Below are 16,738 nucleotides of genomic sequence, written 5' to 3'. Positions count from 1 at the left end.
GCGCGCCGGAGCCGCCCCGTGGGCGCCGCGGGTACTGCAGGCAGCGCCGTGAGCCGGCCGGGCACCGCGGCGGCCAGAGGTGCCCGAGGACAAGGAGCAGGAATGAGCAAACGTCCACTTTATTTAAACTCTACAAGGCACAGACGGGGCCCCGACGGGCACGGGACCCTCCGCACACGCCAACGGCCGGTCCTGGCCGCGTGGCCGCAGCTCAGTGACCTCCCACACCAGGATCCGGTTGTAGGCCACGGTGAAGAGCATCCTGGAGGAGGGCGTGAACCTGCACAGGTGCAGCGAGTCGTCGTGGCCCGCGAAGTCCTGGCTGGTGCCCGAGGCACAGTCCACCAGCCTCAGGGCGCACCCTGTGGGCAGACAGCACAGGCCAGCCCTGGCAGCGTCCCTGCACGGAGGCCTCCCAGGGCAGGTGTCCAGGGTGCAGGGGTGAGCCCTCACCAGTGAGGCCGATGGCCATGAGCTGGGCCGCGGGGGATAGGCTCAGGGACACGGCGGAGCACGGCAGCGGGATCTTGTCCAGCACCTGCGAGCGGAGAGCGTGAGGCTTCCAGGCCTCGGCGCTGTCCGTCGGGGCCCCCTCCCAGGCCGCAGCGAGGTGTACCTGCTTCTGACGGAGGCTGTACAGCATCACCTCCTTGCGTGAGCCGAGGCCCACACACACCAGCAGCGCCCGGTCCCAGGGGCAGAAGGCAGCAAGACAGGGCGGCGGGCGGCCTGGGGCCTGTGCAGGGGCGAGGCGTGCTGTGGCCGACGAGCCCACAAACCCCCACCCCCCAGGCGCCCCCAGGGCTCCCTCACCTCCAGGGCGGCCGGCGCTGGAAAGCTCAGCCAGTCCACGGGCTCACAGTGGTCCCGCAGCCAGTCGGAGGCCCAGACACTGACCCGCTGGTCCCCGCTGGCCGCCAGCCACAGGTCCGTGCCCTCCGCCCCCACGTCTCCACACTGCAGGGAGGGGGTGTGGGTGCGGGTGCCTCCTGCCCGGGCCACGCCCACCCCCGGCTGTCCAGGCCGCCTCACCTGACGGCTGGTGCTCTGGAGGACAGAGATCGGGGCTCCCTGATGGTCACTCAGCACGCGGAACGTCAGCCCCGCGTGGGGGCGGCTCACGGCCACAAGCCCGAGCTCGTCTCCGGAGAGGATGGTCTGACCTGTAGGTGGGACGAGGCCACGTCAGGCCACAGGCCCCCAGCACCCGGCCCGGCGCCCAGCGGCCTGCCGCCCCGGCTCTCACCGTCCGTGGAGAAGGCCACGGCCGTCAGCGCGGCCCAGTGGGGACGCATCTTGAGCTCCAAGGCCGTGCGGGCAAGCCTGAACACCCGCAGTGTGCCGTCGCCATAGCCCGCCACCACCCGCTGCTGCTCCGCCCGTGCACAGGATGGGGGGCTCCACGCCAGGCACAGGCAGCTCTGGGGACCCCCGCGGGGACGTCACAGCACAGGCAGAGGTGAGGGCGGCGCCCTCCGGACAGGGCCCCACCCCCTCGGGCGCCCCGGGTACCTGGTTCAGCACTTGGAACTGGATCACCAGCTCCATGGTGGCCAGGGACCACACCCGCACACTGCCATCCTCACTGCACGTGGCGCAGTGGGGCCCGCTGGGGCTGAAGACCACCTCGTTCACCTGCAGGACCGGGGCTGGGCTGAGCCCCAGGATGCTGCCCAGGCCCACGCAGCCCTGGGCAAGAAGAGGGACCAGCCTCCAGGGCCGGCTGTCATGGGACCACGTCTCCCGCCGGCCCAGTCCCCGCCCACTCCACCTGGGGAAGACACACAGCCCTGCCCCCCTGCCAGGCCAGGGGCAGCGCAGACCCGGCTACCAGCCAGGGCCTCAGGGGACAGAGTGGCCGCAGAGTCCTGCCAGGCCTGGCCACCAGCCGGGGGCCTCGGGGGACAGAGTGGTCGCAGTCCCAGGCGCCCAGGCAGGCTGACCCTGCGGCTGCAGTGGCGTCGGGCACAGGGGGTCTGCGGTTCAGGAGAAAGGAGCCGCAGGCGCCTCGGCCGGGGAGGACAAGGGACATGTGGGTGGGACTCGGACCACGGCTGCCAGGTCCGGGTGTCCCTTCTTGCCCCCAGGAGGCCCCCGGGGTCCTAGGGGGGAGGAACGTGGGGCACCCACGGCGCAGCAGCGTCTGTCGGAGAGCAGCGTGGCCGTGGCACGCGTTGCCGCAGAGAAGCCAGCGAACACCGCTCGGGGCCGAGGCTGTGCCAGGCGGGTAAAGCCACCACCTGCTAAGCCGGCTTCCCACGTGGGTGCTCCGCTTTCGATCCAGCTCCCGGCACCCTCGCGGGCGACCTGGCAGAAGCTCCTGGCTCTGGCCTGGCCTGGCTCTGGCCGTTGCGGCCATCTGGAGAGTGAACCAGCGGATGGAGATTCTCTGTGTCTCAGTAACTGCTTTCCAAATAGGCACATTTTGTTTAAGGACTCAGTGGGAGGAGCCTCGCGCCCGCACGTTCATGCAGGATCCTGACGGCTACGTCCAGACAGTGGCACAATGGCTACGAGGGACCCGGGCAGGACTGCCTGGGGACAATACCAGCACTGACACTGCTGGCTGTGGAGTGCTGGACAGACAGGTGTTTGCGGGTGAAGCGAGGGGGTGTTGCTGCAGCCAGTCCATCTCACTCCATCTTGCTCCTGCTCTGCCTTTAACAGGATGACGACTCCGCCTTCAACACAGCACGGAGCCCACCCAGCGGGGAACACGGTACGAGCCCTGACCTCACACGTCTGCTCCACCACACACAGCACGGAGCCCACACCCAGCGGGGAACACGGTACGAGCCCTGACCTCACACGTCTGCTCCACCACACACGGCACGGAGCCCACACCCAGCGGGGAACACGGTACGAGCCCTGACCTCACACGTCTGCTCCACCACACACAGCACGGAGCCCACACCCAGCGGGGAACACGGTACGAGCCCTGACCTCACACCCTCACACGTCTGCTCCACCACACACAGCACGGAGCCCACACCCAGCGGGGAACACGGTACGAGCCCTGACCTCACACGTCTGCTCCACCACACACAGCACGGAGCCCACACCCAGCGGGGAACACGGTACGAGCCCTGACCTCACACGTCTGCTCCACCACACACAGCACGGAGCCCACACCCAGCGGGGAACACGGTACGAGCCCTGACCTCACACGTCTGCTCTACCACACACAGCACGGAGCCCACACCCAGCGGGGAACACGGTACGAGCCCTGACCTCACACGTCTGCTCTACCACACACAGCACGGAGCCCACACCCAGCGGGGAACACGGTACGAGCCCTGACCTCACACGTCTGCTCTACCACACACAGCACGGAGCCCACACCCAGCGGGGAACACGGTACGAGCCCTGACCTCACACGTCTGCTCTACCACACACAGCACGGAGCCGACACCCAGCGGGGAACACGGTACGAGCCCTGACCTTGCACCCTCACACGTCTGCTCCACCACACACAGCACGGAGCCCACACCCCGCGGGGAACACGGTACGAGCCCTGACCTCGCACGTCTGCTGCATAAGAACTCCTGCCCACGGCAGACCCAGCGTCCACACCCACACACACACCCCGGACGCACGCTCGTCCAGAGCCCAACACCCGCTGGCCACCGACTCCGACGCTGGAAACCTGCAGTGACCACCATCTGCCCTGGAGCCTGCGGCCGGCCACGGCCACATGGCGACTCCAGGAGGCTAAGCTGGCCCTGATCGACCCTGCCGTGTCGCTGCCCTGCCTCGTCTCTGTCCAGGTGGACACCCCACTGCTGTCTCCTCAAACAGCTGGCCAGCTCACCTTCTCCCTGTGGCCGCTGACGAGCCGGGTGCTGGTGCCCTCGGCCCAGCCGACGTACCAGAGCGTGCCCGCCGTGGTGCCCACGACCCCCATGTCCATGCTGTCGTCGAAGCTGGCAGTCACCACAGCCCCGTCCAGGGTCAGCTCGTGCTCCAGGAACACAGAAGTGGACCTGGGGGAGGGGCAGGACACAGGCTGAGGGGGCTCCGGGTGTGACCTGGGGCAGCCTTCCCCAGAGCCGCCTGGGGAGCACCGGCTGGCGCAGGGCGCACGCTGCTCACCTGGCCCCCGAGCCCTTGCGTCTCAGCTCCGGCACGGCCCCCACGGCCCACAGGCGCAGCCGCTTCGCGTGGCTGCCGCTGAGCAGCCTGGAGCCCGAGCACAGCAGCACTCCTAGAGGCGGGAGGGGGTGAGCCGGCGGCCTCCGGTCAGCCCGGCGGCCCCAGGCTCCAGGCCGGCACCCACCGATCTCGCTGTCGTCCGCCTCCCAGGCCAGGAAGCAACGGCCGACGTGCGTGTCCCAAACACAGACCAGGCCACAGCTGGAGCCACAGTAGAGCAGGGGTACGGCCCCGTAGCAGAGCGAGGTGAGCTCCTCCACGCCCACCTCTTCTGGGACCGGATCTCTGCGAGCCTGGTAGGGCAGGAAGGCAGGTCAGACCCATCCCCAATTCAGCTCCGAGCCCCAGCACTCGGGCCAGCAGCCTGGCACCTGAAGGCTGACGTCTGTCCCGTGCTGCCGCAGGAGCCAGGAGGTGACCGTGCCTGGGCCCACACCCGCGAGCTCGCCGGCACCCCAGGGGCTGAAGGCCACAGCATGCACCGGCTCCAGGAGGCGCGTGGACAGCAGGAGCTCATAGGTGGCTGTGCTCCACAGGGCCAGGGCGCCGTCGCCACAGTCCCCTGGAGAGGCGAGGGGATGCCAGGTCAGTGCTAGCATCCCAGGGAGGCGCCTGCTGTCCTCGCGCCCCCGCCCCACCCCGTCCCCTGACCCAGGGTGACGAGGAGCCTGTCATCCGGCGAGAAGGCCAGGGCGCGCACGGCTGAGTGGGGGGAGGACAGGAGCTGCTGGCAGAGGCCCGCGGGCACGTCCCAGATGCGAATCTGACAGGCGGCGGCTGTGCCGCCACGGCCTGAGGCAGAGGCCAGGACCTGGGGTGGGAGGGGAAGGGCGGCGGTGAGCAGAGGGGGGCTAAGACAGCCAGCGCTGCCAGCCAGGCCCGGACAGGAGCCAGGGGGTGGGGCGGCACCTGGGCATCGTGGCTGAGGGCCAGTGTGGCGACGTCCTCGGGGTGGCCTCGCCAGTGCTGCTGGGCACCGGAGTGCAGGTCCTCCACCACCACCAGGCGGCCACACGTGTAGGCGAAGAAGCCTGCAGGCAAGGAGGGGGGACAGGAGCCCCGGTCACGGCACCCCGGGCACCTGCCGTCCCCGCAGCAGTCGCCGGGGCCAGCAGGGTCCCAGGGACGCAGGCCGGAGTGCCAGTGGTGTTGCGAGAACAGGACGCCCCACCTCCTGCCCCTCAGCCTGGCTGGGTGCAGGCCGGGCCCGGCCCTACCTGTGTCGGGCCTCCAGACCACGCTGGCCTGCCCGTTCCCACTGTAGCCCACGACGGCCTTCAGGTGCAGCTGCTTGCTCCCGGCAGGCGGGGGGAGGCGCTGTGAGGAAGCAGAGATGGCACTCATGGCACAGCTGCCGGCCCCCGAAGCCTGCATCCGGGGCGGAGCCGGGAGCATGGGGAGCTGGGGCCCGTGGGGCTCTCAGGGAGGGCTGCCGGGCTCAGCAGGACTGCCAGGCCCGGTCTGTGCCCTGGACGACACTGAGTGCAGGATGGAGGGGTGCCCCTGGGGGCAGCAGGTCCCCAAGGCCCAAATCACTGCCAGCCCACGGAGGCCCTGGGGAGCCCACTGGGGAGAGGCAGGCTCCCACAAACCCACAAACCTCGGCAGACTGGGGTTCGTGGACAACCCTGGCCAGCCTGGAGGCCTCGCACAGAGGCGTGGAGTGCGTGCAGGAATCTGGGCGCGCTGTCCAGGTGCTCTGGGCACCTGCTGTGGAGAAGGAGCCATGTGACCTCGGCACAGAGTCCCCGCCCTGACGGACAGTGGGAGCTGTACCAGGCGGCCACAGGCTCGGCTCATCCATGCAGGGGTGTGCCTGACCACCCTTACGCCACCTGCACCTCATCCCTGCCCATCCAGCCAGCCACACCACTTACTGAGTTGGCTGTGGGGACAGGGGGAGTCCTTCGTAGCCTCCACAGCCCCGTCACCAGCCCCGCCGGCCTCCTCTTCTGCCAGCACAGGTGAGCCTGGGGTCTTGGGTGGCCCCTCAGCATGCCGGCTCTCGTCATCCAAGGCAGGGCACATGCCTGGGGAGCAGGGGAGAGAAGCCGCGCTCCCTGGCCCTGCGCCACCCAAGGCCATCCACTTGAGCACCTGCTGCGAGGGCCCTGCGCAGTGGACCCTCCCAAGGCTGGCCAGGACCCCTGCCCCCTAAGCAGCACCACACTCGGGGAGCTCCGCGGATGTCCAGCCACAGCAGGATGCCCGAGACGGCACAAGCGCCTCCTGCCAGGGGTGCCAACAGGCGCCAGACACCGCGCCCTGCCGCGGCCTGGGCCTGGACTCGGGGACGCCGCGCCCTGCCGCGGCCTGGGCCTGGACTCGGGGACGCCGCGCCCTGCCGCGGCCTGGGCCTGGACTCGGGGACGCCGCGCCCTGCCGCGGCCTGGGCCTGGACTCGGGGACGCCGCGCCCTGCAGCGGCCTGGGCCTGGGCCAGGGGACAGAGGGAGTGGCACGGCATTGCAGACCTGACAGGGTGTGCGGGGGGGGGGGGCAGCCGGTGGGACAGCAGCTCCACGCCCACCCCCACCAGGCACTCACCGGCCTCACGGGCTGCCGGTGTCCTGAGCAGGCCTGGGCTGCTGCAGGAGGAAGCACAGGTGTGAGGCGGGCCGGTGCGTGGCCGGGACGCACACGGCTGAGGGCAGACACTTGCCTGGGGGGGGCTGCCAGCACATCCCACAGGAACACGGTGTCCCCTATGCTGAGCACCTGCTGCTGGTCGGGGGTGAAGGCCACGGCCTGCACGGGTTCCGAGTGGCCAACGTACACCTAGGAGGGGTGGCCGTCACTCTTGGGGACCCCGCGAGGCTCCCAATCCCCCGGCCCCCTGGGCTTGAGGCCCTGGCAGACACACCCTGGCCAGGGTTCCCCACCACCTCTGACCTCCCCCACGTCCTACCCCACCCCACCACTTGGGCCTCCAGGGGGCTCCCCAGCAGCCCAGGAGACCCGCACGGCTGAGGCCTCCGCCTGTCCACACCACCCACCTGGCAGTCAGGGCCGGCCTGGGTGTAGTCCCACACCTTGACTGCCCGGCCAGCGGCCATCAGCAGGAAGCGGGCATCCTCACTGAGGGCCAGGGAGGGACAGGCCACGGGGTGGACGCCACACAGCTGCAACAGAGCGCTCCTGGGAGATGCTGCCTTCGGCGGAGCGCCCCCGGCTGTGGGGTGTCCTGGCCTGCAGCCCCAGGCCTCACCTTCCTGAGGGTGCGGCCTGACGTGGCATCCAGCACGATGACCTTGCTGGAAGACGTGGACACCAGCAGGTGGCCTGAGGGGACGGGGCCGAAGCAGACGGCCACAGCTGAGTCCAGGCGACTGCCGGCCGGGTCCAGGGCACTGATGTCAACCCGCAGCAGCTGGGGAGAAGCGGCAGTGGCCATGGGCCTCAACCCATGCGGAGCCAAGGGAGGCGGCCGTCGGGAGCAGCCCAACGCCCCTCCCCTGCCCTGTGGGAGCCAGCGCACCCCAGGAGCACACGTGCCCCTCCTCCGGTCTGCCCAGGGCCCTGAGACTCCACCCCGGGCCCACCCAGTGGAGCCAAGGGAGGCGGCCGTCGGGAGCAGCCCAACGCCCCTCCCCTGCCCTGTGGGAGCCAGCGCACCCCAGGAGCAGATGTGCCCCTCCTCCGGTCTGCCCAGGGCCCTGAGACTCCACCCCGGGCCCACCCATGCGGAGCCAAGGGCGCTGGATTGCAGCCAGGAGCCTGCCGACGCACCTCGTCCAGGGAGGCCGAGTCCATGACGGTCACTGCGTGCTTGGAGGGGCCCACAAAAGCCAGCAGGTGGCTGTCCCCGCTGACCACCAGGGTGCTGGGGCTTGGGCGGGCGTCTGGGCACACCACGTTTGCTGTGGCAGCGGGGGCAGGGGTCAGAGCACACACAGGGTGGGGCTGAGGAGGCCCCTGTGGGGAGCGCCAGCCCAGGGAGGTGGCCCCTCGCCATCAGAGCCACAATGCCGGTGGGCGCCCAGCACTTCCGGGGGAGCTGGGACTTCTCCAGGGCTGGGGTGACCAAGCGATTGCTCAATCGGCCTGGGCTCTGGTGGCCCCAGGAAGGGGGCGGAGGCCCTGTGTCCAGGCAGCCCATCTCCTGGAGCAGAGGGCACAGCCCCGGCTGGCCCCTGGCTTTGGGGGCTGTCTCCCCGGGGCCCTGGACAGCAAGGCCTCTTACACGGCCACGCGCGGGGCTGCAAATGGGGCCCCAGTGTGAGGGTGCGGCCTGCTGTCTTGGGGGCCTGACCTGCCACTCGGAGGACGCAGCACCGGGGGACAGCACAGCTGTACTGGGTGAGGGTGCCACGGGCGCAGGCGCTGAACAGGAGGCTGCCGTCGGGCGTGACGGCCAGGCCGGTGACAGCTCCGCGGTGATGCCTGTGCCACACACAGCAGCCCACTGACGCTGGGCTGGGGAGGCAGCCCCGGGAGGACACCGTCCCCGACCCCACGCGCACGGCAGCCCGGCAGCTCCCTGCAGCCGCCCAGGACCTACGTGTGCTCCATGAGGACCTCGGGGCCCTCCAGGCTGAAGGCGCGCACGGCCCCACTGCAGAACCCGCAGAAGAAGGTCGGCCAGGCAGGGTGGAAGGCCACGGTGCACGGGGCCTCGCCGCTCGACGTGAAGTCATACAGCTGTGGGCGGGGCCACGGTGAAGGACCTCGACGGGCAAGAGGTCTCCAAGTGGCCAGGACGTACCCGGGGCCCCCACTGGGCCCACACACCGCCACCCCTCACCTGCCGCAGAGTGGCCAGGTCCCAGATGCGGACAGTGTGGTCCACCGACACGGTGGCCAGCTGGCCCCGGCTGCGCTCCGTGGATAAGCCCCGCACCGAGGCCACGTGGGAGCGCACCAGCACCGTGTACTCCTGGGCCGGGATGTCGAGGAAGCCCAGGTGGCCCGAGGACGTGGTGGACAGCACGCGCAGGCCATTGGGGCTGACACGCACCGAGCTGACCGGGCCCTCGTGCTCTGCGCAAAGGGCATGGCCAGCTGGGCACCCGCTGCTCAGCTTCCACCTGAGACAGCCCAGTGCTGCCTGCCCAGAGCCCTGGGCTCCCTGCCGGCCCCACCCCTCGTGTGAGCAGCCCCGGGCTCCCTGCCGGCCCCACCCCGCGTGTGAGCAGCCCCGGCACTGGCGCACCCCAGGGCTCCAGAGGCACCTGCTGTCCAGTGCAGGCATGGTGCTGCCCGTGCCGGGGCCCCAGGCCCAGCCTCCCTCCCCCTGCCCGCCCTGGGCTGGCCGTGGGTGCTCACGCTCACCCGCTTCCAGGAGCACCGAGGAGAAGTCCCGGGGCCAGAGCCGCAGGTAGCCGTCCTCGGAGCCCACAGCACATGCGGCGGCGGAGACACTGACGCTGCTGAGAGCGATCCCGGGGCCTGGGGGCCGGGGCGTCAGCACCACAGCCTCAAAGCCGCTCCCCCAGCACAGCGGACGCCCCCTACCTGAGCCGAAGGGCTGCTTCCGGGAGCGGGGGCCGCCGGGCATGTGTGTGGGCAGCAGGCGGCGGGCACGCCGCACGGCCAGGCGCTGGAGGTCCACTTCTAGGAGGTGGCCGCTGCGGCTGCACACGTAGCTGCCCCGGGAGGGGACGGGAGAGGTGAGCCGTGGGCTCGGGCGCTGGGGCCCCACCCAGGCCAGGCAAGGGAAGGGCAGCGCTCACAGGGTGCGGGCCGTGGGCTCTCGGCTGCTGTCCTGGGCCTGCTCGAAGGCCAGGTCCGTGAAGTCCAGCGAGTGGTGCTCCCCCAGGTCCACCGGGCAGGAGCGCAGCGCCCCGCCACGCAGCCGCCACAGCCGCACGCTGCCCCGCCCGCACGAGGCCATCCTGCCGGGCATGGAGGTGTGGGCCCACGCTCGCACACGCAGACGCCACACGTGCACCGACAGGGGCACCCACACACCCCATACAGACACCCACTGTGCACCCACACACGGGCACCCACACACCCCATAGACACCCACTATGCACCCACACACGGGCACCCACACACCCCATACAGACACCCACACAGGGCACCCACACACGCCATAGACACCCACCGTGCACCCACACAGGGCACCCACACACCCCATAGATACCCACTGTGCACCCACACACTGGCATCCACACACCCCACAGACACCCACTGTGCACCCACACACCCCACAGACACCCACCGTGCACCCACACAGGGCACCCACACACCCCATAGACACCCACTGTGCACCTACACACGGGCACCCACACACCCCATAGACACCCACTGTGCACCCACACACCCCATAGACACCCACTGTGCACCCACACAGGGGCACCCACACACCCCATACAGACACCCACTGTGCACCTACACACGGGCACCCACACACCCCACAGACACCCACTGTGCACCTACACACAGGCACCCACACACCTCATAGACAGACACCCACTGTGCACCCACACACGGGCACCCACACACCCCACAGACACCCACTGTGCACCCACACAGGGGCACCCACACACCCCACGGACACCCACTGTGCACCCACACACGGGCACCCACACACCTCATAGACACCCACTGTGCACCTACACAGGGGCACCCACACACCCCACAGACACCCACTGTGCACCCACACAGGGGCACCCACACACCCCACAGACACCCACTGTGCACCCACACAGGGGCACCCACACACCCCACGGACACCCACTGTGCACCCACACACGGGCACCCACACACCCCACAGACACCCACTGTGCACCCACACATGGGTACCCACACACCCCACAGACACCCACTGTGCACCCACACAAAGGCACTCACACACCCCATAGACACCCACTGTGCACCCACACACGGGCACCCACACACCCCATAGACACCCACTGTGCACCCACACACGCCATAGACACCCACCGTGCACCCACACAGGGGCACCCACACACCCCATACAGACACCCACTGTGCACCTACACACGGGCACCCACACACCCCACAGACACCCACTGTGCACCCACACACCCCATAGACACCCACTGTGCACCCACACACGGGCACCCACACACCTCATAGACACCCACTGTGCACCCACACATGGGTACCCACACACCCCACAGACACCCACTGTGCACCCACACACGGGCACCCACACACCTCATAGACACCCACTGTGCACCCACACACGGGCACCCACACACCTCATAGACACCCACTGTGCACCCACACACGGGCACCCACACACCTCATAGACAGACACCCACTGTGCACCCACACACGGGCACCCACACACCCCATAGACACCCACTGTGCACCCACACACGGGCACCCACACACCTCATAGACACCCACTGTGCACCCACACACGGGCACCCACACACCCCATAGACACCCACTGTGCACCCACACACGGGCACCCACACACCCCACGGACACCCACCGTGCAGTCACACACGTGCACACACACACCCCATGGACACCCACCGTGCAGTCACACACGTGCACCCACACACCTCATAGACACCCACTGTGCACCCACACACGGGCACCCACACACCCCATAGACACCCACCGTGCACCCACACACGTGCACCCACACACCTCATAGACACCCACTGTGCACCCACACACGGGCACCCACACACCCCATAGACACCCACTGTGCACCCACACACGGGCACCCACACACCCCACGGACACCCACCGTGCAGTCACACACGTGCACCCACACACCTCATAGACACCCACTGTGCACCCACACACGGGCACCCACACACCCCATAGACACCCACCGTGCACCCACACACGTGCACCCACACACCTCATAGACACCCACTGTGCACCCACACACGGGCACCCACACACCCCATAGACACCCACTGTGCACCCACACACGGGCACCCACACACCCCACGGACACCCACCGTGCAGTCACACACGTGCACACACACACCCCATGGACACCCACCGTGCAGTCACACACGTGCACCCACACACCTCATAGACACCCACTGTGCACCCACACACAGGCACCCACACACCCCATAGACACCCACCGTGCACCCACACACGGGCACCCACACACCCCACAGACACCCACTGTGCACCCACACACTGGCATCCACACACCCCACAGACACCCACTGTGCACCCACACACAGGCACCCACACACCCCACGGACACCCACTGTGCACCCACACAGGGCACCCACACACCTCATAGACACCCACCGTGCACCCACACACAGGCACCCACACACCCCATAGACACCCACCGTGCACCCACACACAGGCACCCACACACCCCATAGACACCCACCGTGCACCCACACACTGGCACCCACACACCCCACGGACACCCACTGTGCACCCACACACGGGCACCCACACACCCCACAGACACCCACCGTGCAGTCACACACGTGCACACACACACCCCACGGACACCCACCGTGCAGTCACACACGTGCATACACACACCCCACGGACACCCACCGTGCAGTCACACACGTGCACACACACACCCCACGGACACCCACCGTGCAGTCACACACGTGCACACACACACCCCACGGACACCCACCGTGCAGTCACACACGTGCACACACACACCCGTACTCACGCCCCCACTCCCGCACACACAGACCAGGAACAAGGGCTCAGCCCGGGCCACAGCACCGGGCGGGGGTGGGGGCTGCCACTCACCGGGCTTCATCCAGAGGGGCGACGTGGAAGGCCTGGATGTCGAAGTCGGTGTGCGCCTTTGCCAGAACAACCACGTCACCACCGAGGCTCACCTGGGCCGTGCCCCAGGCCACCACCACCTGCAACAGGCCCCCGAGGTCCTGGGCGGCTGCCGTGGCTCCGGGAGACCCTGCTGGGTCCCCTCAGACGGCCCTGAGCCAACAGTGCCCGACTCTGAGTGCGAGGCGGCGCGGGGTCCCGGGGCGGACAGCGGAAGGAGTGACGTGTGGCTGAGGCGATGCCCCCGCACAGGCAGAGCCGCCTCCCAGGCTCCGCCCACTGAGTGGACACCAGCACGTGGGGCCCGGGATCCCCATCAGGAAGGGGGCGTGGCAGGGCACCACCACTTTCTAAGCTGTTTGGGGCTTTTTAAAAAAACTTCACTCTTCTCCTTTAAGTCTATTTGTTTACTTGAGAGGCAGAGTTACAGGAGAGAGAGAGAGAGACCTTCCACCGGCTGGTTCACTCCCCAGATAGCCACCACGGCCAGCGCTGGCCAGGCGCTTTAGGTCTCGCACGTGGGCGCAGGGCCCAGGCACTTGGGCCGTCTTCCACGGCTTCCCCAGGCCACAGAGGGAGCTGGGTCAGGAGCGGGGCAGCCAGCGCACGGCCAGGCGCCCACAGGCTGCCAGCGTCCCAGGCGGCGGCTTTATCCACGCCTGCCCTGTAACTGTGACTTTCAAACAGATGAATTTTTTTCTAAAAAGTTTAAATTCACTGAGACAGGTGGAGGAAGACAGAGTTCCCACCCACCAGGGCGCACACCGGCAGGAAGCTGGAGCCAAAAGCCAGAGCCGGGCACCGCCAGGACGCTGAGACAGAGGCTGCGCACCCACCCACGTCTTCCTCCTCCCCAACAGAAACAGCACCGGGGGAGCCCACCGCCTGCCCACCACCACGGCCGGGCCGCCCTCACCGTTCTCCCGTGGCAGTCCTTGCCCACACCACAGAGGAGGGCCCCGCTCTGGGAGAAGCTGCAAGGGATCGTCAGGCGTCAGCACCCGGGCCGGCCCGCCCCCCCACCCCCACCCCCCGCGCCCCCCAGGCCCACCTGAGGGAGCAGGTGCTGTGCACGGGGCTCTGCAGCAGGGACAGGCACCCCCCGGCCTGGAAGTCCCAGAGCCGCACCGCGCCGGGCTGCACCTGGGCCGAGGCCAGCAGCGAGTCCTCCTTGTCCAGCGCCAGGGCGGAGACCTGGGGAGGCAGACCGTGGAGGAGGGGGCCGCAGCAGCGCCTGGGCCAGCCGGGCCGCGGCGGCACCCACCTTGTCCGTGTGGCCCAGGAAGAAGCGCTGCTCCATGGTGTGGACATGCAGGACGACGATGACCGCGTGGCAGGGGTACACGACAGCCGCCCCGTCCCTGGTCCACAGGGCCTGGCACACGGAGCCAGGGGCTGGCACCGGCAGCACCCCCACCCCCCGGGCCTGCCAGACCAGCGGGAGGAGCAGGCCCAGCTCCCACCGAGGGCAGCACACACACGGGAGACCCAGGAGACCCCGCCTCACCCACACCTACAGCTTCCGCAAGCACTTTGCCCCTTTGACCCAGTCAGGCCTCCCAGGCTGGGCCCAGTGGGCAGGGCACAGCCGTGCGCTCAGACAAAAGCCCGCTGTGTCCAAGAAGCAGGGAGAAGGCGGGGCAGGGCATGAGCGCCACAGGGAAGCCCCGTGCCTCCCCGGGGACACGGCCCTTCCCCCACAGCAGGACAGTCTTGGAAGCGGACAGGGGACCCCTCACCCATCTGGTGCTGTGGCCCCCGAAGCCGACGACACCCCTGAGCCTCAGGACCGGGTCTGGAAGGGATCGCTGCAACGGAACCCACGGTGAGCAGGACCCGGCCGCGGTGGCAGGGCCTCCAGGGACCCAGGGCGTGCTGGGAGGGAGGCCGCCCAGGGTGGACGCAGGTGCAGCGGCCCCGCCCGCTGGGAGGGTGCTCACTTCTCCGGAGCTGGCGTCCTGGGCGGCCGTGGGCTCCGCAGCCGACGCGGCGGCACATGGGCGGCCGTCACCGGGGACCGCGTGCAGGTCGGCAGCCTCCGCGGAGGCCGAGGGCTCAGGGCTACTGACAGCGGACACCTCCGAGCATCTGCAGGACGAGCTGTGCTCTGGCAGGCGGCCGGGCGCTGAGGGTGCCCGGCGGGGCTGCGGGGGGACACCAGCGCCCGTCAGGAGCTGGGCTGCCAGGTCCCCGCCCTGGCTCGGGGGCGACAAGCACTCACAGCTGCGGGGCTGGGTCTCTGCACCACAGGGGACGGGGACGCGCTGTCTTGCACGGGTTTGCCGAGGCCCCCCAGGCGAGGGAACGGCTGCGGCACAGGCCCCAGGGTCGCTGCAAGGAAGCAGACGCCCGGGGGGCGGGCAGCAGGCTGGCCGAAGCCACACCACCACTGTCGCCCCAGACCCCAGCACTCCCCACGGAGGCCGGGAGGCCTGGGGCCGCCCCCGGGGTTCTGGAAGCCCAGACACGAGTGCGGCTCCTGACCCCCGCACCTGCCGGCTGCCTGCTCGGCACCGGGCCCCCACCTGGCTCTGCCCTGTCCCCACGAGGCCCACCTGCCTCGGGAGGGGAGCAGCTTATCCGAGGCGGCTCGGAGGGCCCTGCGGGGCGGTCACTTGGAAACCTAGGCGGGCAGGAAGGCGCTCAGCGCGGGGCCGTGGCCGCCTGCCCGCCCGCCGCCAGGGGCCGCCGCGGCTCACCGGATGTGCAGGTAGCGGTCGTGCCAGCTCTCCCCCTTTGGCACCGGGAAAGCCATTTCCCGAGGCACGGGGGTGACGGGCAGCTTCGCCCGCCGGGCCTCGGCGACGGTCACAGCTACGGGGAAGAGCGGCCGGGGTCAGCGCCCCGCCCAGCCCGTGGTGCCCGTGCGGCGGCCTCCAGGCGGGCAGCGCTCACCCGGGTCGAAGCACAGGTCGCTGGTGTAGAGGTTCCTGACCAGCAGGCTGGCGCACAGCCGGACGCCCCGGAGGTGGCCGTAGCGGCGGCGCCCGTGGAGCAGCAGCGTGTCCCGCAGGTCCAGCTGCAGGCAGGTCCAGCGCGCGCCGGCGCCCGCCGCCCCGAAGGCGAAGGGGAACTGCAGCCACGACGCCGTGCACCTGAACTCCTTGAAGAGGCTGGAGAGAGACACGCGGACGACCTGGCCGTCCTGCGCGGGCGGGCGCGGCGGTGAGCGGCGGCGCGCGCGGGGCAGCGGGCGCGCGGCCCCGGGCCCGGCCCCGCACCTCGGTGGACACGTCCAGGTGGATGGCGAAGTGGCTGGCGGGCAGCGGCCGGAACAGCACGTACAGGTACCGCCCGGTGAGCCCGAGCGGCTGCGCGCCGGCGCGGGGCAGCTGGATGTAGCTGCGGGCGGCCGCCGCGCCGCGGATGCGGTAGACCGCGCCCCTCAGGGTCTTGTCCTGCGGGCGGCAGGCGGCGTCCGGCTCAGGCCCCGCGCGCCCAGGAGCGCGCCGGGCCCCCGCGGCCGCCGCCCGCGCCTACCGTCACCACGGCCACGTCGCCCTCCTTGGCCGCCCGCCTCCACTCGTCCACCCTGAAGTGCCTGAAGACGTTGAGGAACGGGCGCTGCCAGGCTGCGGGCGCGCGCGGGGCCCGCGGAGAAGACCCGCCGGGCCCGGGGCCCATGGCGCCGCCGCTCGCACTTCCCGCCTCGGCCCGCGCGCCCGACGCACGGCACGCACGGCGCGCCTGGCAACGGTTGCCCGGCAACGGCGCGCCCCTCCCGCCGGCCCCGCCCCGCGGCGGGCGCCTGCTCCGGCCACGCCCCCCTGCGCGGTCGCTGGCGGGCGGCCAGCCCAGCGCGGACCGGGGCCCGGCGCGCCTCGGGCGCGCACTGGGCAGGAGCTGCTGAGGCCCGAACGCCCCGCTCGGCC

General features: G+C 69.9%; 1 protein-coding gene across 1 annotated transcript; it reads right to left on the bottom strand.

Moving 5' to 3' along the window:
• Positions 1–89: 89 nt before the first annotated feature.
• On the bottom strand, positions 90–16,490 carry WDR90 (WD repeat domain 90). The gene is made up of 39 exons (XM_062185585.1): positions 16,347–16,490; positions 16,088–16,264; positions 15,762–16,011; positions 15,566–15,680; positions 15,422–15,489; positions 15,088–15,197; positions 14,807–15,010; positions 14,606–14,674; positions 14,131–14,241; positions 13,918–14,060; positions 13,783–13,840; positions 12,828–12,946; positions 9,824–9,985; positions 9,606–9,736; positions 9,423–9,539; positions 8,896–9,131; positions 8,653–8,792; positions 8,404–8,534; positions 7,881–8,011; positions 7,360–7,521; positions 7,148–7,273; positions 6,814–6,929; positions 6,699–6,739; positions 6,030–6,182; positions 5,753–5,862; positions 5,370–5,469; positions 5,062–5,183; positions 4,804–4,963; positions 4,524–4,714; positions 4,277–4,445; positions 4,093–4,204; positions 3,812–3,983; positions 1,513–1,635; positions 1,247–1,421; positions 1,033–1,163; positions 814–957; positions 617–736; positions 454–538; positions 90–362 (listed from the first exon to the last, which is right to left on the bottom strand). The coding sequence occupies exons 1-39, from the start codon at positions 16,488–16,490 to the stop codon at positions 124–126; spliced, it is 5,367 nt and encodes a 1,788-aa protein (XP_062041569.1). The 3' UTR covers positions 90–123.
• Between the last annotated feature and the right edge of the window lie 248 nt (positions 16,491–16,738).

The sequence above is a fragment of the Lepus europaeus genome, unplaced genomic scaffold (genome assembly GCF_033115175.1).
Source record: "Lepus europaeus isolate LE1 unplaced genomic scaffold, mLepTim1.pri SCAFFOLD_503, whole genome shotgun sequence".
Taxonomy (NCBI): Eukaryota; Metazoa; Chordata; class Mammalia; order Lagomorpha; family Leporidae; genus Lepus; species Lepus europaeus.
The sequence above is the reverse complement of the archived record's forward strand: the minus strand, read 5'-3'. Positions and strand labels throughout refer to the sequence as shown.